The sequence below is a fragment of the Oryza brachyantha genome, chromosome 9 (genome assembly GCF_000231095.2).
Source record: "Oryza brachyantha chromosome 9, ObraRS2, whole genome shotgun sequence".
NCBI classification, from domain to species: domain Eukaryota; kingdom Viridiplantae; phylum Streptophyta; class Magnoliopsida; order Poales; family Poaceae; genus Oryza; species Oryza brachyantha.
In genome coordinates, this window is record NC_023171.2 from 10,971,398 (window position 1) to 10,991,499 (window position 20,102).

General features: G+C 45.8%; 5 protein-coding genes across 5 annotated transcripts; all 5 read left to right on the forward strand.

Moving 5' to 3' along the window:
- Positions 1-4,498: 4,498 nt before the first annotated feature.
- LOC102715509 (DPH4 homolog) lies at positions 4,499-7,512 on the forward strand. Its single transcript, XM_006660643.3, has 2 exons — positions 4,499-4,678; positions 6,682-7,512. Exon 2 carries the CDS (start codon positions 6,685-6,687, stop codon positions 7,225-7,227), a length of 543 nt encoding a protein of 180 aa, XP_006660706.1. The 5' UTR covers positions 4,499-4,678; positions 6,682-6,684; the 3' UTR covers positions 7,228-7,512.
- Positions 7,513-9,356: 1,844 nt separating this feature from the next.
- On the forward strand, positions 9,357-10,613 carry LOC102708556. Its single transcript, XM_040527748.1, has 2 exons — positions 9,357-9,664; positions 9,771-10,613. The coding sequence occupies exons 1-2, from the start codon at positions 9,461-9,463 to the stop codon at positions 10,308-10,310; spliced, it is 744 nt and encodes a 247-aa protein (XP_040383682.1). The 5' UTR covers positions 9,357-9,460; the 3' UTR covers positions 10,311-10,613.
- A 2,775-nt stretch (positions 10,614-13,388) lies between these two features.
- On the forward strand, positions 13,389-14,943 carry LOC102708829 (2-hydroxyisoflavanone dehydratase-like). Its single transcript, XM_015841327.2, has one exon. It carries the CDS (start codon positions 13,508-13,510, stop codon positions 14,642-14,644), a length of 1,137 nt encoding a protein of 378 aa, XP_015696813.2. The 5' UTR covers positions 13,389-13,507; the 3' UTR covers positions 14,645-14,943.
- A 438-nt stretch (positions 14,944-15,381) lies between these two features.
- Positions 15,382-16,590, forward strand: LOC102709109 (2-hydroxyisoflavanone dehydratase-like). The gene has a single exon (XM_040527318.1). It carries the CDS (start codon positions 15,565-15,567, stop codon positions 16,519-16,521), a length of 957 nt encoding a protein of 318 aa, XP_040383252.1. The 5' UTR covers positions 15,382-15,564; the 3' UTR covers positions 16,522-16,590.
- A 2,136-nt stretch (positions 16,591-18,726) lies between these two features.
- LOC102709399 (tuliposide A-converting enzyme b1, amyloplastic-like) lies at positions 18,727-19,870 on the forward strand. Its single transcript, XM_040527637.1, has one exon. The coding sequence runs from the start codon at positions 18,741-18,743 to the stop codon at positions 19,752-19,754; it is 1,014 nt and encodes a 337-aa protein (XP_040383571.1). The 5' UTR covers positions 18,727-18,740; the 3' UTR covers positions 19,755-19,870.
- The last annotated feature ends 232 nt before the right edge of the window (positions 19,871-20,102 follow it).

A 20,102-nucleotide genomic window follows, 5' to 3' on the forward strand; every position in this document is an offset into this window, starting at 1 on the left:
AAGTTTGAAAAGCTAATTTTGTTTTTCAAAATTGTGGGGGGCAGAGGTGGCATGAAGAAACTCTACAGCCTGTCCCAGTTGGAGAACATCATCAGCACAGACTGAACCAGCTGGAATTTTCTTCTAAAGAAATGCCCACTTGGAGTTGGGAAGGCAGGGTTGTGATGAAAAAGAAAGGCGTTTGCTGTTCGAGCTATCCCATGATCTCCATAGCTCCAAGTATTTTAGAGCCCAAGTGCCCGAAAGACTCCAGGATGTGCAGTAACTTTGTTCAGCTCTAGACTAGTAGCGGCTGCGCAGCATTCCTTCCAAAAGAACAGGGTGTAGGAGAAAAGAAGCACGTATACAAGAAAATTAAACAGAAAAAGAAAATACTGAGGAAATCACAAGCAAAGATGCGCTTGCACAGTAACTCCATTTGGCGTTTTTTTACTGTGTGCAAGTGCGAGTGCAACGACACCACACTGACAAACTGCACTTCGAGGCTCAGGCTCAGCATCAGCTAGAGAGCAATTTTTACAGGCCCACTGCTGTGCGACGCAGTGCAAGTGCTGGCTATATAATGCCAGAGCTGAGACGACGACCGAATCGAATGCACCGTTGCTTGTATGGGCTGGGCTGTACGCTGTACTCACTTGGCCGCGAAGCGCCGCGCCGCGCTGCTCTCCGCCGCGGCGAGGAACGCCTCCACCTCCTCCTCCGGCGCCGGCGCCGGCGCCGGCAGCCTCCCCTTCTTGGCCTTCTTGGGCCTGCACAGCCGCGCGATAACAGGAGTCAGCTCTCAAGCTGTTTCCTATAATCTCTCTCGACTCTCGAGAAGAGGCAGCAAGGGAAGGTGAAGGGAAGGGACGGAGACGCACATGTCGACGCACGCATTGTCGCCGTCGCGCTTCCCGCAGCTCGTCGCCGCCGTCATGGCCGCGGCCGCGGCAGCCATTCCTCCTCCTCCTCCACTAATAACTGTCTCTCTCTCTCTCTGCCTTGGATGCTAATGCCGTAATGCGGCCGTGGCCGTGGGTGTTAGGGGGGGGGGGGGGGGGTATTACGGGGGCCGGCCGGGTTGGGTGGGACGGGAGGAGATAACGATAGGATTAGGTAGGAAGAAGGCTCGGTGCGGTGCGCGCGCGACGCGAGCTGTAGTGGTGGTGGGCGTCGTGGACTCGCGCGAGATTCTCCTCCCCCGCGCGCGTACTAATGTACGTGTCGCGCGGGGGAGGGGAGGGGGGCAAGGGTGCTGTCACGACCTGTACTTGGTGCGGCTCGCGCGGGCGTGGGCGCCAGGCTGCCCGATGCTGATGCGCTCTTTTGCCGCGGCCGATGCTGCCCACGGTAGGGGTGGCCGGTGGGCAAGAAAATACCGTACCGAAAGGACCGAGGCTGAAAAAAAAAAGTCGGTCATCCAATACGACGAAAGACTGAAATATATTGGGTTATTTCGGTCACTTTCTTGCTTAACAGGAAATACCAAAGTAACAAAAAATATAAATGCATAGGGTGTTAACGGAGCGGACTCGAACGGATAGTGGCCATATCATATACTAAACCATAATTTTTAAACGGACGCGGATGTTTTTGATATGGATGCGGACGTGGATTGTTGCGGACGTCGGAAATACTGCGGAGTCGGTTCGAAAACGGAGTATTATGATCGGATGTGATATGTACATGTTACCAATACATTGTCATTCAAAATTGATGAAAAATATTTGGGCTATTGATGGACTTTTGATTGAGTGCTTTGTGGGCTAACAAACTCAGATATCGGCTAGAATGACTATCGGATAATCCGGTAAGAAAATCGGATAATCTGCATCCACCGGATATTAATGATACCGCATCCATATCGAATCCGCAACTCACTATCCGAATCCGACTCCGTATCCACCGGGTAGTTACAAACCCCTACCACATCCTCAATTTGAACAGATTCGAATCGGATGGGATATTATCCAATCCGTTAACACCCCTATAAATGAAGCCTACGGTCCAGTAAGCTTAATAAGTTTAATAAAATTAAACTAATTTTTTTATCCATGTAAGCATAAAACCTAATAATAGTCTTTACTTAGACTCTATTGTGAATCTTTTTAATGATTTTATGTTGAAAATGTCTATGATTTCTTTGCATATATAAAATTGTTGCTGATTTTTAGCCATGACTATGATCAACATCCACAGTTTTTCGCTTCTACATATATTTATAACCTTATATATAGAGTTAATTTTAAAGTTTTTTTGTCGTAGTTCATTTTTATGTCTTAGATTTTAGAACGCTAAGAATATCTATATAAAAGTTTCATCCACATATTATTTTTTATTTTTAAATATGACATTTGAAATTTTTTTTTCAAAAAAAGATCGCCCCAAGACCGAATTGTATGTTTTCTGACAACGGACCAATCCTAAATTTATAGTGATTAAAATTTAGTTGAAAAACCAAAGACCGAGACCAGTTAATCGAAATGACTGAGTACCCACGCCTACCTATGGTTTGGGGCGGGAACAGCATGCGCGGTGTCTGGGCGTCTGGCTGCGCGGTGGGGTTGAGTCGAGGTGGGCGGGCGGGCGCCCACGGCCGTGGCCGTGGGTTGGTAGTGAACAGATGACTGGTCGAGTTTTAGATTACGAGAAGCAGCTGCTTGGTAGTCAGTTTCTGAGAATCTGAAAAACTTCTAAACTCAGTTTCTCTAGATTCTAGATTCTTAGTTCATTTTTCTAGAATCTGTATCTATAGATTCTCAGAAACTGTGGACCATTTAGAACAGCTTCTGACAAAAGCAGCTTCTGAAAAAAACTGTAGCTAGGAAAAGCTCTCCAAACAGACCCGACAGCTGATTTGGAAGGGATGGATAATTGGGTGACACTACGGCATGAGATTCTGCGTATAATTGGGTGCCATAAGATAAGATTCTTTAATGTGGGCGAGAGAGAACATGAGGAGGAGGAGGAGGACGGCGACAAATGGCGTGTCAGTAGAATTTGAAGGCTTCGGGGAAGTTCTTGGGGATGATCACGGAAATGGACACAGTTTCTCTCTGCCATCACGGTGCGTCGTGTACTACTGCCCAGCTTTGTCTTGTGACAATAATGGGAGTGCTTTGTTAGATGTTTGGTTTTGTAATTCATTGGGTCAACATGTGTTTTTATCTTAGTCCTATGTTAACATTACTTTTGTTTATGGTTGCTTTTCAGACACATCCTTCAAAGCATGTGGTGCTATTTATACACCTTAGACAAGTCACAAGGATGATCCAAAAGCAACTCCAATAAACTTCAGATGCTCTCGATACAACATTTGACAAACTCAAGAAAAGAAAAATATGCATCGCAATGACTTTTTGCCGTAGGGATATCTAACATTTTACCACTCTTTATTACATGAATTTAATCAATCTCACGACTGAAGCTAGTAATATTATCATTAAAATAATATATACTATAGATTATTTCATATCTTCATAAATAATATATGCTATAGATTATAACCAACGAGCTAGTTTTTATTGCAACAGTTAGGTGACTGAAGCTAGGAATATTATCATCGAAATAACAAAGGATGAGAAAATAAAAAAAATATTACAATAACAAATATTTAGCTTCACACTACATATTAGTAAAGAATAAGTCTGTGTTCAAAATATGAAGATATGAAATAACATTAGTAAATTATTGATAAATAGAGTATAAGTCATAACATTTTATATACTTTTATAAGTTAGAGATTTTTTAGATCACTTGAAAATTATTTATAATATACTATAATCATCAAATTTATGATAAATGTCACTCCCTTATTTATCTATAAATATTATATAAGTTTATATAATTATCTGTATCACATAATATTATCTAAAGATATTATTACCTGATAACATTATGGATTAGGTTTAAAAATATCTTAAAAGCTATAAAAAATAGTCTAATAATATGAATGCATATGTACATTCATTACCACTAACTCGTGTAATTAAAAGTCATAAATAATATATACTATATAAACAACGAGCTAGATGCAATAATTAAGTTGCTAAAGCTAAGAATATTATCATAAGGATGAAAAAAGATAAGAAAAACAACATTACGGTGACCAATATTTATTTCACATTACATTGTAGTAAAAAAATAAGTTGTGTTAAAATATAAAGATTTGAAATAATATTAGTAAATTATTGATAAATAGAGTATAACTCCTAATAGGTAGGAGAAGTTTATCTTATTGTGCGGTTGGAGACTAATATTCTTTTTTTTTCTTAGCATGTTCAGCAAAGGAACCTTTTACTTTGAATTAAATAAAAAACCAATTGAAGTAGATTATTTTTTTAATACTAGTCAACTTATATACTAAACTTTGTCTGGATAAGCTATACTTAAGCCATATTATTTAGAGTAAATTTTATCGAAGTTGCATAAAAACCATATTAGTTATCGTAATATAAAAATTTTCAGTTGTAGTAGTAACTCGTAAAGCAGTGTTTTGTATTAAACGACCAGACTCGTATTACTCCTCTCTTTCTTCTCTCCGCCTCTCTTCCCCGTACGCTACGGCGACAGCCGGCCGGCGAGCTCCCCCTCCGCCCGCGCTCCTCCCGCCCTTGCGGCGGCCCAGGACAGGCTTCTCCTCCCACCGCCTGCGCTGATCTCCCGCGAGCAGGGGCGCTGTCGTCCTCGTCACTCCTCGGTGAGCATCCATCCATCCACATCCTCTTCTCTCATCTATCTGTCCAAGCACTCTACTTTTTTCTCTTCTGGAATCTGCATCATGAACCCTAGATAGGTTCTCTTCTGAATCTGGCCTAATTTGCCTTGGTAATAACCTTAATAACAGGTTCTTTTTGTTCCCAAATAGTTTGGGGGTTCAAGTGAATCCCATGTCCCACAATAGATCCGCCCCTGGCTTTAGGAGTTTAGGGTTTATGCTACATTTTACATTTATACAGTATTGAACACTGCTGACGATGATGTCACTGATCTGAATTAGAATCAGTATTCTCGTTGCTTGATCTCAAATTGTTTTAGCACTCATGCTCTGCAATGAACTCTGGAACTTCATATCGGATAAAATGCTGAAATTTTGCTATATGGGCTGAAATTCTGTTGTAGGGAGGATGGATTTGTTCTTTTAGTGATATATTTGTAGAGAGGATACTGGCTGTTGGGATTTGGAGAGTAGGAAATGCAGAGCCCGTTGGATTGTGTAGAGAATAGGAGAGAAATCAGAATAGGAGAGAAATCTTTTTGGCAAACTTGCCAAATGGAGAAATGGAGAGCGAAAAATTGCCACACTATTGTAGTTGCTCTAAATCACTAGCCAGCAATTCCCCATCAACCTGGTCACCGCCTCTCTCTGATTCTCCCTTGTCTGTTGCCCACTTGCCTGTTGGCTGCACCACCGCACTGGCCGGCACTTCAAACAACAGTTGCTGGTGGCCCAGGTTTAGTGCGAAGCCATTCATGGACAGCACCTACCCCCACTGCCTCGTGCGTTGCAACTTTGCCACACAGTTGACCCTGCGATCCACAAGGCTGCATCGGCTGTCAAGCCCTTAGTTGTCATTTGCCTCATTTTCTTGTCAGTGCCAGTTGGTTTCCTCCGAATCTGTTTTATAGTTCTTGCTGCTGCAAATCGTGTGTAGAGCTTGTCTTGATTAAGTGTGCTGTCATAGGTAGGGGCCGAGGGATCGAGGCTCATGGGCCCAACCCCCGGGCGGATGAACAGTACACGCGGTACTGTAGCACTAGAGATAAGATAAGATTAAGAGATAAAGTTAGATTAGATCAAGTTAGTTACTTAGGATTAAGTCTCACCATCTATATAAGGATGGATTGTATCGTCATTCTAATCAAGCAATGAATTAGAGTTAGTCTTCCCCAATCTAAGTCCCTCTCTCATCTCTAGCAGCCGTCGCCGCCCGGCTATCCTCCCGGCGGTATTTACCCTCTATAAACCCTAACCCATAACATGTGCTGTTTCTTCTACTATGATGAATTGATGATTTTTTTTGAGTGGTTGATACTGACATGTGCAGATGCCAAATGACAGACCTTGCTAGGTTGTGATGATTATGATGAAACTTTATTTCAAAGTAATTTTACACTCATCTGATGATTTTAGATCAAAACCAGAAATTTATATACTTTGGTCGCTATACAGAGGTTCAGCCTCTCTGTGAGCTTGCTAATCCCTTTAGTAGGTACTTTATTTTTGCCCAATTTTGGAAAGAGCAGACCAGTACATCACCATCTTGTAAGTCACGCTATGATGGTGGAGTCTAGGACTTGATACTGTTTCTAATCCTTGTGCAAAACCAAGGGGGAATCCATCTTTTTTTTTTTTTTGAAACAGTAGGGTGGAATCCATCTTTAAGAACAATGAGCAATTCCAAATGTAAAAAGTGGCACGGATCTTTCATTGTAAACTCAAGAGTCCCAATCGGAAGCCTGTCCCCTTGGTGAAAGGGTTGTCTCATGACATCGCAAAATCTTGAGTAATATACCCTTTTTAGAAGTTATATTTTAGAGGTGCTCCAATGCACATCCTTTGCAGATTTGCACAATTATTATGTTATTTCGATTCTGCTTCCACTCACAAATGCTTCTGCAATAGAAGATGAGTAGACATAAATTACACACTTTTTTTGCCCCTTCTGGTTTGCTGAACCACTTGTCTCTTTTCTTTCTCAGTCTATGGACAGTTATTCAGACATGCTTCAAGGAAGCAACTTTTCCACCCAGGAGACCTTGTATGAAATTCTATCTGTGGGGGAACATTCTACATTTGATGAAATCCGTGCAGCATACAAGTCTGCTGCCCTAAATACACATCCTGATAAAGCACAGATGGCTCCCAATCCATTAGTGTCTTCCAGTGAGCAAAATGAATTTCTCAGTGTGCAAAAGGCATGGGAAATCCTACGCTATCCTAAATCAAGAGCAGAATATGATAGGCAGCTGCAATCTTCCCGACAGAACCTGTTAGTTGTTGCATCTGAAATTGAAATTGACGACATGACTGTTGAAACTACCGCTGATGCTGTGGAGCTTCTGTACCCTTGTAGGTGTGGTGATTATTTCTCGATCACTTCACATGAACTTGGTAAGATTGGAATTTCAGTCAGGGAGGACGGAGAGATGGAATTGCAGACTTCTGATTCTGTTCCAGCATCTGTTGTTCTTGGTTGTGGCTCATGTTCTCTCAAGGCACGATTGGTTATAAATAAAACTTCATGATAGTTTTTTGCATCCATCAGTGTGCTTGCCAGCAACGATCAATATAAACATGCTAATGCTACCTACTATTCTTTGAAGAATTCAACGTGCACCGTGGAATCTACATCGCTGCTTAAAATGAAATTCTGAGAGAATTTACCTCTGATCATAGTTACTCAATATACTGTGATAAATGACATATTTTATGTAGGTTCTGTTGGTTGTAGTGTTATAAATGACATTTTGACCGTTGTAATCAGCTAACCACCTTTGTCAATTCAGGCCGCTGCGAATTAATTATGCTTATAAGGTGATTAATACATGTCTTTTGGTAAATATTGTCTGTTGACTGATTTATTGCTTGCATCAGTCACTTGTACTGCTGTACACCTGCACAACAGCTAAATGAATGTTTACCGTTTTATTAGGTTTGAATAGCTATGTTCTTCTCTCAAAAAAAAAAAAAGAATAGCTATGTTCTTTAACCGTCTAAACTATACTTCTTGTCTTGTTGACAAGTGACAAGAAGCCGTTGAGAGTTGCCGACTTGCCGTCCTTGCTGTAATTTAAAGTTCAGTGGTATCTGTACTGCTAAGCAAGGACAGTATCCTATACAGAACAGTTTTATGTTGTATTCTTATATTATAAACTGATGAATAATAATTCTATCACCTGTAGTCATTAGTTTTCTGTAAAGTCACATCTGCCGTTAGCGGTAAGTCATCTGTATAACGACGGTGGTCACAACGCTCATGAAGTCATGATTAGTATATTTTACTTGCGTTGCATTTTCTATTTTGCATGAGTGTACTGCTTGCCATGTACGGCAAAGCATATAGTATATTGACAAGTGCCAGCCTACTGCTTATACTGCTCTTGTTTATGAACACCTAAACATAATTTGTATACATCCAAGTTGTCCTAAAAGGCTAAAACCTAATAAAACTGAGCAAACGAAAACTACTCGTACACGAACACATTTACTTTGTCTTAATTATTCGTTACTTCAGCAGTACTGTAATTTGCAGACCATAAAAAACCAGACAGTGCACTAAACAAACCAAAGCATTTCACCTTCAGAATCGTATTCTCCCCACACATGATCCTTCACATATTCCAGAATCAAGCCAAAAAGGCAATAGAAACTTAACTCTGCCCACATTGATCTCCCATCCCAATGCTCCTGAAAGCTACATGCATACATATATATCTTGAACTAGAAGTTCGCATACTACTTTCCCTCTTGTTAAGTGCTCCATGACCTCATCGTCGTTGAGAACTTGAGATTACGAGAACCCTCTGCGAGGTGTAGCCTTCGTCCTGCTACGCAGGCCTCACACTTGGCGTTGCAGTTGGTGCGAGGTTGGTTTAGCGTTTGCTTTAAGAGAGCCGCGAAAACAACGGCCATGATCACCGGCGCGCGCGAGACCGCACTGCGACGAGCTCGCCGTGGGATCAACCGGACAAAAAAAAAAAAGGTGAAAAAACGAGCATGATCTGACGCAGCCATCGCAACTGCAAAGCAAGCAAACACGGCGCCATTTTTGCAGGCGTCGTGTGCAACACTGACACGTTGATCGGCTTCGAACTGTGCGTTGATGAGTACGTTGCACGGGTATTTCCTTCCCCTGGGATTTAGTGCTGAGTGGTGTGTGTGGGAAAGAAGGCGGCAACAATTTATCCCAACGGCGACGTTTCACCGGAAAAGTGTACCGGTTTGGTATCAAAGAACAAGTACTTGTTGCAGTTGTAGTCGTGATCTTGTTGAGTGTTGAGGCGAATACTGTGTTGCTAATGACGCGATTTTGCTTCCCTTTGAATTCGAGGTCGATTGGGAGAGTGCAACTGAAACCCCGAAACTATGCCCACTCTCGAGTTTCGTCGTAATTACAGAACGACACATTACTCCTACTGGCTAAACATGTTACACGATCTGCAGTGATTTTTATTTGGAATAAAACGCGAGGCCGCAATTTGCAGCGTACTGTCGAGATCGAACATTTCTTACTTAGCCTTGAACCCAAAGGATTACAAACTTATACATGCCCCAATACGATCAAGTAGAGCTAGCTTAGCTAGCCTCTCTTTTTTAAGTTGCAGGGCACTTGTCATGGCACGTCCACATCCCTCTCGTCTCGTCGAGACCACCATTTATACGCACGACGCATCGATCGATGGATGGATCGCATGGACAGTTGCTTGGTCGATCGATCGATCGATCGAGAACGATATCGATCGCTGGTGAGGAGGAACAATGCCTTGTCTCGCACAGGAGTACCACCACCCCAAGATCCCGGCCACCAATCACTACTGCAAGTCCCTCTCCTCCCTCATCAGGGAGACCTACGCCCACTGCCATGTGCCTTGTGCCAGGATCCCCGCCGCCGGCTGGAGCTCCGGCGAAGACAGCGACGACGACGACGGCAGCTGCCTCGACGACATGCTCGACACGAAGCAGGTTCAATATTTGCAGCAGAAGCACAAGATAGCTGGCACTACAGCTAGCTAGCTAGCCAGCTAGTTCTTGATCCGTCCACGTACGTGTTCTTGTGTTCTTGGTGCAGGTGATCCTGAACGAGATGAGGAACCGGCAGATGAGGAAGAGGTCGAGGTGCAGCGTCGATTCGCCGACCCCGTCGAGCGCGTTCGCCTGGTCGCTCACGCCGCTCGATCCGAGGAGCGTTCTGGAGAAGTTCCCGAGTCCCAAGGAGTCCGTGTCGGAGGAGGAGAAGATGAAGGGTAAGGAGGAGGAGGAGGAGGTAGGTGAAGACGATGTCGGCGGCGGCGGCGACGACGAAAGCGAGGCGTTCTTCTCGGTGAAGAGCTTCTTCTCCCGCAGCACGAGCCGTGGCGCGACCGTGGCGTCGTCGACGTTCGCCGCCATGGACCCGCCGCCTCCCCTGCAGTCGCCGGCGGCGTGGGGGGCGCTCCGGGGCTGCGACGGGTGGCCGTTCGGCCTGTGCCGCCTCCCCGCCGTCCTGCCGCCGCTGCCCAGCTCGCCGGCCGACTCGTGGCAGTGGCGCAAGCGCAGCAGCAGCAGCAACCACGCCGCGAGCCCGGCTCCTGCTTACAGCTACTACAGAACTACTCCTAGTAGACGCTAATCGCGTCTCGACGCCATTAGCCAAGAAAACCCTTTTTCTAACCGTCCATGCTAGCAAGCCAGCAAAGCTGCGGGGCATGTGACGATGTTTGCAAGCTCTCACTGTCAGGTATAGTTAACCTCGTTGTGGGGAAGACAAGATCGATGATGAGAGACAGTGCTTCATGTAATCTTGTTGTTTTCTGTTTGGATTTTTGGAAGAACATGCACCCTCCTGGTTCGCATGTGTCGGTGTAATCGTGTGTCCTATACTCGTGCTCGTTTGTGCTGAATAACTCAGATGAACCTTGAGATTTGAGCTGCATGTTGTCCAGAGAGTTCAGAACCCTCATTCTCCTCCTCTGATTAGAGTTTCAGAATCTCAGCTTTCTTTCCATCTATTTTTGGGTTGCTTTCTTCTTCTGAAAAAAAATGGCTTTTCTGTAATTTTATCAAAGTATAGATGTTTGTTCTCTCTGGATGACAGAATGAGGTAAAGACAGAGCTTTGCTGCATTGAAACACGAATGTAAAAGCAGAATAAAGTGAGGCAGGAGCGCACGGTTGGTTAACTTTACTCGATGACATGTCAACTCAAATGATACTACCAAAAGGAAAAGGAGGATCGCTAAAAAGCAGTGGCATCTGATGAAGAATTGCTTGGAGGGACCAAGCACTCCACTACTGACGGCACACTTGACATTGCTACAGGCCTACAGACCACAGTCTACAGCTCTGAATGCTACAGTACTGTAATCCAATGGGACCAATTCAATTCTGTGCAAATTGAGAGGTCAGAATTCAGAAACTCAGAGAATTTATGAGGCTGAGCCAACATGCAACAGCCAGTCTAAATTCTACTAATAGAACAGTGGGTGCAAGAAGAGTGGTCAGGGACACAGCTTTGATTGTCAAAGGAGAAACACAATGTTCATTTAAGGCGATAAGGTTATACGGGTGAGTATTTGGTTTTCCGGCAGCTCAACTGCACAAATGTAACGGCTAAGGTTGCAATATTCTGAACATGTTTGTACCAGCACCACTGCTGACTCAAGAGCAATAATGCTGACACTGGCAGCGCATGAATCATCAAAGAGCTCTGATGATTTGCATTGAACAGAAATTCAGAGTGAAGTGGTACTACACGCAGGTGCATGAAAATTTGGGCCTTAAGGTAGGATATGGTAGTGGCAAAAATATACTAGGATGATCCTTTGGAGGCTTTTAATAAAGGACTTCTTGCTCAATGATGAGCTTCCTTACGACAGATCAGAACGAAATCTTCAGAGAAGAAAAGGGTCACCAATGATTATCAGGTATTCCATGCTAACTCGCAGGTGTTAGAGTAGTTCTGATCAGAGCTTAGCCCCTAGACTGGTTGCATTGTGCAATGAATAAATCAAGCAGCTACCATGATGAAAATGTAGCTAGACTGATAGGGCATCATTGTAGGAGTTAGAAGTTGTGGATTGTTTATTGCAGACAGTTGGGGTACTAGTCATTTATTATTCAGATTGATGGGAACAGTCCATTGTTTCATTTTTCAAAGTTGGCGCATGATATTGTTTTCAATTACATTTTAATGCTTTCCATATGATTTGGCGGTAAGCTGTTTCAAAAGTGCTTTCCCTGTACAGAATTGACGCATGGTCTCATAGTTGCTGCAAAGGTGGAATCAAGATTTCAGCATGGCATGTTGATGGATTTGCATACCTACCAAGTCCTTCCAGTGCATTGTTAGTTCCATGGTGGCATAATGAAGTGTAAGGTTTTACTATTGAAGCTTGATGTCGAGCTATAGATCTCATGGAAGACGGCAACTAATCACCAATTCGCGCCCAATTTCTGCACCCAATCGTATTCAGTTGCTTATCGTATGATCAATTTATCATGTGATCCAACAACCAGCAGCAAAATGCAAACCAATCAATTTGTTCGGGGAGAGAGGGGGGGGGGGGGGGAGGATACCTTGGTACCGGCGAGCGGAAGAGGATCGGAGGCGAAGCGTGCGGCCATGCGCGCGGTCGCTGGAGCTCCTGCAGAGGCGTAACAGCGGAAACGAAGAGCGATTCGCCGCAGCCGCCAGCTCCGGTCGTGGAGGAGAGGATGCGGCGACTTCCCTGGATAAGAATGGTGGGTGGAGACTGGTAGAGCAGGTGAACGTACTGGGGGACTCGGGGGGGAGGACGGCGGCGGAGATCGCCGGAGGCCGTCATGGTCGCCGGAGAGGGCGGAGAGAGCATTTTTGGTTGCAGAAGCCTTTGCTGAGAACATCTCAACCGTTGAAAAGGAAATACGCGGCTCAGATTAACGCCACGTCACCTGTGGGGGGGAACCCCGTTCCGGCCCAACATAATTAAGCCAGGCAAGTACATGGGAATCCCGTTCTGGCCCAATAATATTTTAGCCCGGCACGTACGTGGGATTCTACTTCCGGCCCAACATAATTTTGGCCCATATTGTAGTGGGAATCCCGTTACGGCCCACCTTGACTTGGGTTTTGCGTTTTGGACTCGCGAGCTAGACCATAATTGTACATAGTTGTGTACTTGTGTTTAGAGAAATGAAATATGTATAAGAGTTGTGTATCAAATTCATTTACATTTTTATGTGTAAAATAAAATTAACGGGGAATCCCCTAGTTAAGCAAATTTCACGAGTTTTTTGGTTATCTCGGAGTAATTGGACATTAAATATGATGCTGCAGAGAATGTTGTCGCCTGCACAGGCAAGCACGTCATCCGTAGAGCGGTCCCAGAAGTGTGACATGCATGATAAAAACACATGCTTCATTGCATGGATTTTAAGCCACTGATTTCATTCAACTATCCAAGAGTTCAAACAGCATGGGCTGTGTGTTCTTTCTATGGACTGAGAAAAGATTTTTCGATTTTTGTTATACCTATTTAATGGTATAAATAATAGAATTAACTTCTTAAAAAGTTAAAACTCTATTTTAGAAATATAATACGACGAATTTTTCTATAGAAGTTTTTTATAAAAAAAATGTACCGTTTGTCCGTTTAAAAAAACTCACGCGCAACAGCAGATTAGAAATCTGGACAAAATATGAAGAAATGAAAGCAGCCGGCTCGGCCGCGTATGCTTCAAACTTCAGAGGCCCATACGTTGCCACACCAAGAGCCTTCTCTTCCAGGGCTTATCTGTTGCCACACGGCCTCACCAAGGCCAGCCAAACCCTCGCTTCGACTCGATCTCCATGTCCATCAATGGAGGCGCCACCGTTTCGGCTGGTTGGGTGGCCGCCCAACCTCGCCGGCGACGAACGGTTGATCACAGAAGTGGCTTACTTCGACCATCACATGTGTCCACCACTGTTTCGCCCAGCCTGAAATGCTTCTTCGGTACGTGGAGAATGGTAGCTCGTTCTACCTCCCAGAAGGACTCGTCGGTGGCCACTGAACCGGAACCAGATGACGAGGTGGTGCTAGAGTCGCCGGAGCATTTCCGCATCTACAAGAGCGGCAAGATCGACCGCCTCAACCGGCCACCAGTGCTTCCCGCTGGCCTCGACGAGGCCACCGGCGTTACCTCCAAGGACGTCGTCCTCGACGCCGAGACGGGGGTCTCTGTTCGCCTCTTCCTCCCAAGGCTGCAGGAGCCCTCCAAGAAGCTCCCCGTCGTCGTCTTCTTCCACGGCGGCGCGTTCTTCATCGAGTCGGCCGGCTCCGCCACGTACCACAGCTACGTCAACTCCCTCGCCGCGGCGGCCGGCGCCCTCGTGGTGTCCGTCGACTACAGGCTCGCCCCGGAGCACCCGCTCCCTGCGGCCTACGACGACTCTTGGGCTGGGCTCCGGTGGGCGGCCTCGGCGCAGGACGGCTGGATCGCCGAGCACGGCGACACGGCGCACCTCTTCATCGCCGGGGACAGCGCCGGCGCTAACATCGCGCACGAGATGCTCGTGAGGGCGGCCGCCAGCGGCGGGCCGAGGATGGAGGGGGCGATACTGCTGCACCCGTGGTTCGGCGGGAGCAAGGAGATCGAGGGAGAGCCGGAGGGTGGAGCCGCGATCACCGCGGCGATGTGGTCCTACGCGTGCCCGGAGGCCGCCGCCGGCGCGGACGACCCGAGGCTGAACCCGCTTGCGCCGGGCGGGCCGGCGATGGAGAAGCTCCCGTGCGAGAGGATGCTGGTGTGCGCCGGGCAGAAGGACGTGCTGGCGCCGAGGAACCGCGCCTACTACGACGCCGTGGCGGCGAGCGCGTGGCGCGGGAGCTTGGAGTGGCTCGAGTCGGAGGGGGAGGGGCACGTGTTCTTCCTGGGGAAGCCGGAGTGCGAGAATGCTAAGCAGCTCATGGATCGCGTCGTGGCGTTCATGGCCGGAGAAGCATGACCCTGCAGCTTTGGATTGTACTGTACAAATAAAACTGAGCATTGAATTGTTTGTTTCACTTGGTTGAAATCAAATTAAATGTTTGAAAATTTTAATTTCATCAATTAAATCTGGGCGCTGCTGTTGGATAATAATCTGAAAGCATATACGTAAGTCAAAAATCTCATACACGCCCTCTCATCCAGTCCCTATGCATTACGCGCGTGTGTTTGACAGAAGAATAAAAAATCAAACATTTGATCAATAGCGAAAGTGCGAACTAAATACTCTGTAGTGTTTTACTAATTGGATTTTGAAATCGATTGCATGCAAAATTTCGTGTTGCAGTATCAAAAAGCGTAGCTCGTGCTTTCGTTCGTTAGATGAATACGAAAAATAAAAGATTATTTGATAAATGTGATATCCTCCTGAATATCAGAACTTTCGTCTTTCAACCATAGGATCATTAAACTCTTGATTTAAATGGTTTGCCACCCAAATCGTGTGATGACTAACATAGATAATTGTATGCCTTATAATTAATATTATTACCCGATCTTATATTTTCTAGAGAATAATTATTGAATAGTACTTTAATGAGGGTATAATAGTCAATTTTTGAGACAGCAAATTTTTCATTGCGAATCCTGGAACCGATTTGACGTGGGACGGAGGGAGTATGGGCACATGGCTTTGCAATCGGCCATTCTATTCATGCCATTAGTACTTTTTTTTCCTAATTAAACTTCATATGATTTTTTGAAGGAAAAATAAAAACAAACGACACTAGAATTCGCCAGTTAGATCTAAGGGAGAAAAGGACATGGGACCGACGCTCTTCCTCAAACGCTCACGTACCTTATCATCACCCCCTGCATCATTCAGCCATCAAACGCAGTAACCCGAGGCCAAAAGCCCAAAACACCTTCTGCAGCATCGCCATGGCCACCCAGCCGGAGGAGCCCGACGTGGTCGTGTTCGAGGCTCCGGCCCACTTCCGCTTCTACAAGAGCGGCAAGATAGAGCGCCTTCACCGACCTCCCTGCCTTCCCGCCGGCGTCGACGAGGCCACCGGCGTCACCTCCAAGGACGTCGTCCTCGACGCCGACACGGGCCTCTCCGTGCGCCTCTACCTTCCCAAGCTGCAAGAGCCCTCCAAGAAGCTCCCCGTCCTCGTCTTCTTCCACGGTGGCGGCTTCCTCATCGAGTCGGCCGACTCCTCCACCTACCACAGCTACCTCAATACCCTCGCCGCCGCAGCCGGCGTCCTCGTGGTGTCCGTCGACTACCGCCTGGCACCGGAGCACCCGCTGCCGGCGGCCTACGACGACTCCTGGGCCGCGCTACTGTGGGCGGCGTCAGCGCCAGATGGCTGGCTCAGCGAGCACGGTGACACGGCCCGACTGTTCCTCGCCGGCGACAGCGCCGGGGCCAACATCGTGCACGACATGCTCATGAGGGCGGGCTCGAACGGCGGGCCAAGAATCGAGGGGGCGATACTGCTTCACCCATGGTTCGGCGGGAGCACGGCGATCGAGGGGGAGCCCCCGGCCGCGGCCGCGATCACCGGGATGATCTGGTGCTTCGCGTGCCCGGGGGCGGCCGGCGGCGCCGGCGCGGACGACCCGAGGCTGAATCCGCTGGCGCCGGGCGCGCCGGCGCTGGAGAAGCTCGCGTGCGAGAGGATGCTGGTGTGCGCCGGGCAGAAGGACGCGCTGGCGCCGAGGAACCGCGCGTACCACGACGCCGTGGCGGCGAGCGCGTGGCGCGGGAGCTTGGCGTGGCTCGAGTCGGAGGGGGAGGATCACGTGTTTTTCCTCCAGAAGCCGGAGTGCGAGAATGCCAAGCAGCTCCTGGACCGTGTCTTGGAGTTCATAGCCGCCGGATCTCCTCCCTAGTTAGTACTACCTATTATATTCGCTTTCTTTATATAATATATAATGAATTAAAATTTATGGTTAAAATAATTTGGATTGATCTCGTTGTATTCTTTTGAAGAGATGAAAGATAAACGATTATATGATTTTTTATAGCTATTTAATAATATAAAGGATAAAGGATGGAATTAGCTTTTACAAAGCTAAAAAACTATTTTGAAAAGCAATATGGTAAATTTATATATGACTAGTTCGGTAGCGTGAGTATAAAAGTTGAGAAAAAATCCAAAAAAAATCTTGGATAAAGAACTCAACTCTCCCAGAGCATCCATTAGCATGACAAATTGATAATAGCTCTCAGCTTGGTAGCTTGCTTAGCCTTTGCCTGCATTGTTTGGAAATAACCACATTGCAAGAGTTTGTTTGTTACCTCCATTTTGAATTCTATAACTATCACTCTTCCGGGCACAGAAGCATCAGAATTCCGAGCCAAGATCTCTCGTCAGGAACTTGCGTTCCATATGAAAAATTTCTTTCACCGGCCTGTAACAGAATAGATAGGAATACAACATGACTAACATCAGTATGATCCTAACAGTAAGAAACTTTTAATCACCTTGATTAATACTCCCTCCTTAATAATATAAGGTTGTTTGGAGTTTTTTTTACGAGAGATTCAGGTTGAGAAAATAAATGGTTGTGATTGGTTCTGATGATAAAATAGATGAGAAAATTAAATAAGAAATATGGTTAAGATTATTTGACATAGATATATGGACAGATATATTCTTATATTATTGAACAATAAAATTCGAACTTCGTATGCCCTTACACATTTTAACGGAGAAAGTGCTTGGTACCAACAACTAAGCAGGGAATTGATATGTCGCTGATCGTAGAGAGTAGCCATCAATCTGGGCCATCACGGTGGAAAATATCCAATGCAGGGTTCCCAAATATTGTTATCCACCGCGCTACCGGTGGGAGGGAGTAACAGTTCAATGCACGATTTCGATAACCCAATTCCAATCTCGATGGGACAGTGACATAATACCACCATCCACCAGCAGCCAAATAAAATTTTCTTTGCTAGTAAAACACAAATATTGTTATCACCTTGGAGGCAGCGGTCCATGTTGGCTATGTGGACAGGATAACTCCATTTCAACTAGAATCTTACTATAAGCCAAATTTTAGATTTTTTAACAATAAATTAGAATTAGATTTTATGATTTTTTTATTACAGTTTATTTTGAGCCCTGGTTCGTAGATCGCTAAAAAGCATGTATATAAAAGTTTTATTTATAAATTATTTTTTTATAAATATGTCGTATCACCCATATTTTTATCATCATGAAAATATATAAATATACCTTTTTTTTAAAAAAAGTAGTAGTATAATTTCTAGCCGCTGTACTAACTTATGATGCACACCAATACTTATAAACATCAGGATTTAGAACCCGTTTAGTTCCAAAAACATCAAATTAAATGTTAAATATATATAAATATTAAAACTAATTACATAATTATGGAGGAAATAGTGAGACGAATCTTTTGAGTCTAATTAGAATGTGATTAGCCATAAGTACTATAGTAACCAATATGTGCTACTAACGGATTAATTAGACTCAAAAGATTCATCTCGCGGTTTCCAGACGGAATCTAAAATTTGTTCTATAATTAGACTAAATTTAATACTTCAAATGTATGTTTAAAGTTTTGATGTGATGTTTTTTGTAAAATTTTTTGTAAACTAAACAACCCCTTAAAGCCTAATGCGTGGAGTGGTAAGTCGTAACCTCTCGCCATCTCTTTGATTGAAGTCTTTCTCCATGATGGTTGGTGATAAAAAAAAAGAAAAAGAAAAGAAAACCTGTATGTTATCACATCGTCGAACTCATTTTCGGTGATGGCAATTGTAGGACCAGAGCTTTAATTTGACAGTGACAAATTGCATAATTTCCTGTTGCGTATCTTATTATACTGCGTGTGACTGGATATGTAGAAGTCCTACCGTGCAACCATGTCGGCTTGATGTCTGAATTCAACATTCATTTCGTTTCCCTTATCAAGAACCAACAATATATTTATAAATAAAAACATAAACAAAATATTTATGTACGTGTTTCTAAATCTAAAAGCAAAATTTAAAAATAAATTACGATAAAAATGTTATCATAAAATTTAAAATTAAAGTTAAAAATTAAATTTTCGGACAGACGTGAGCGAAAAATGGGATGCAGAATATCACTCAACGTGAGGTCTGTATAAACGCGACTCCTCAGCCAATGCGACTCCTCCCCCCCTCCATTGTGGCCATGGAACCGCACATGGAGGAGGTGGTGTTTGACAGCTCTTTCTTCCGCATCTACAAGAACGGCAACGTGCACCGCCTCTACCGGCCCCCAATAGTTGCCGCCGGCGTCGACGATGCCACCGGAGTCGTCTCCAAGGACGTCGTCCTCGACACCGGGACAGGTTTGTTCGTCCGCGTCTACCTGCCCAAGGGGCAAGAACCTGGCAAAAAGCTTCCCCTCCTTGTGTACTTCCACGGCGGCGGCTTCATCATCGAGTCCGCGGACTCCGCCACTTACCACAACTACCTCAACGCCGTCGCCGCCGTGGCGGGGGTCCTTGTGGTGTCCGTCAACTACCGCTTAGCGCCGGAGAACCCGCTCCCTGCTGGATACGAAGATTCTTGGGCGGCGCTCCTGTGGGCGGTGTCCAGAAAGGACGACTGGCTCGCCGAGCACGGCGACACGGCCCGTGTCTTCGTCGCCGGCGACAGCGCCGGCGGCAACATCGTGCACAACATGCTCCTTAGGGCCTCCTCGAGCGACGGACCAACGATAGAGGGCGCGATCCTGCTCCATCCGTTCTTCGGCGGGAGCACGGCCATCGACGGCGAGTCCGAGGAGGCGGTCCACATAACCTCGAAGGTGTGGACGTGCGCGTGCCCGGGGGCGGCCAACGGCGTGGACGACCCGAGGATGAACCCAACCGCGCCTGGCGCGCCGGCGCTGGAGAGCGTCGGCTGCGCGCGGCTGCTCGTGTGCGCGGCGCAGGAGGACTGGCTCGCGGCGAGGGGCCGCGCTTACTACGCCGCCGTGGCCGCGAGCGCGTGGCGCGGGAGTGCGGCGTGGCACGAGACGGAGGGAGAGGGCCACGTCTTCTTCCTCCGCGCGCCGGGCAACTGCGACAAGGCCAGGCAGCTCATGGATCGCGTCGTGGCATTCATATCAGGCGCATGAATCAACTACTCTCAGCTTTAATACGGAGTATATTGCTTTGCATGTTGCAGCTGTATCTTGACTGAAAACATCTCGAAAACGAAATAAATGGCATACCAATGTCATTGTGGTAGAAATATCGATCTTTGTTCAATCTTAGAGCATCCACGATGCTATGATAAGAGGGGGGTAATCCACTGCTACCCGGTAAGAGCAAGTTCAAAAGTATAGCTAACTGTTGGCTTTAACTTGTCTATAGCTAACTTAATAACCAATTCATATAACAGCATAGACTACACAATAAATATCTGGTCCCACCTGTCATACGCACATCTGTCTTGGAGTCCGTGCTGCAGCTGGCTATAAATT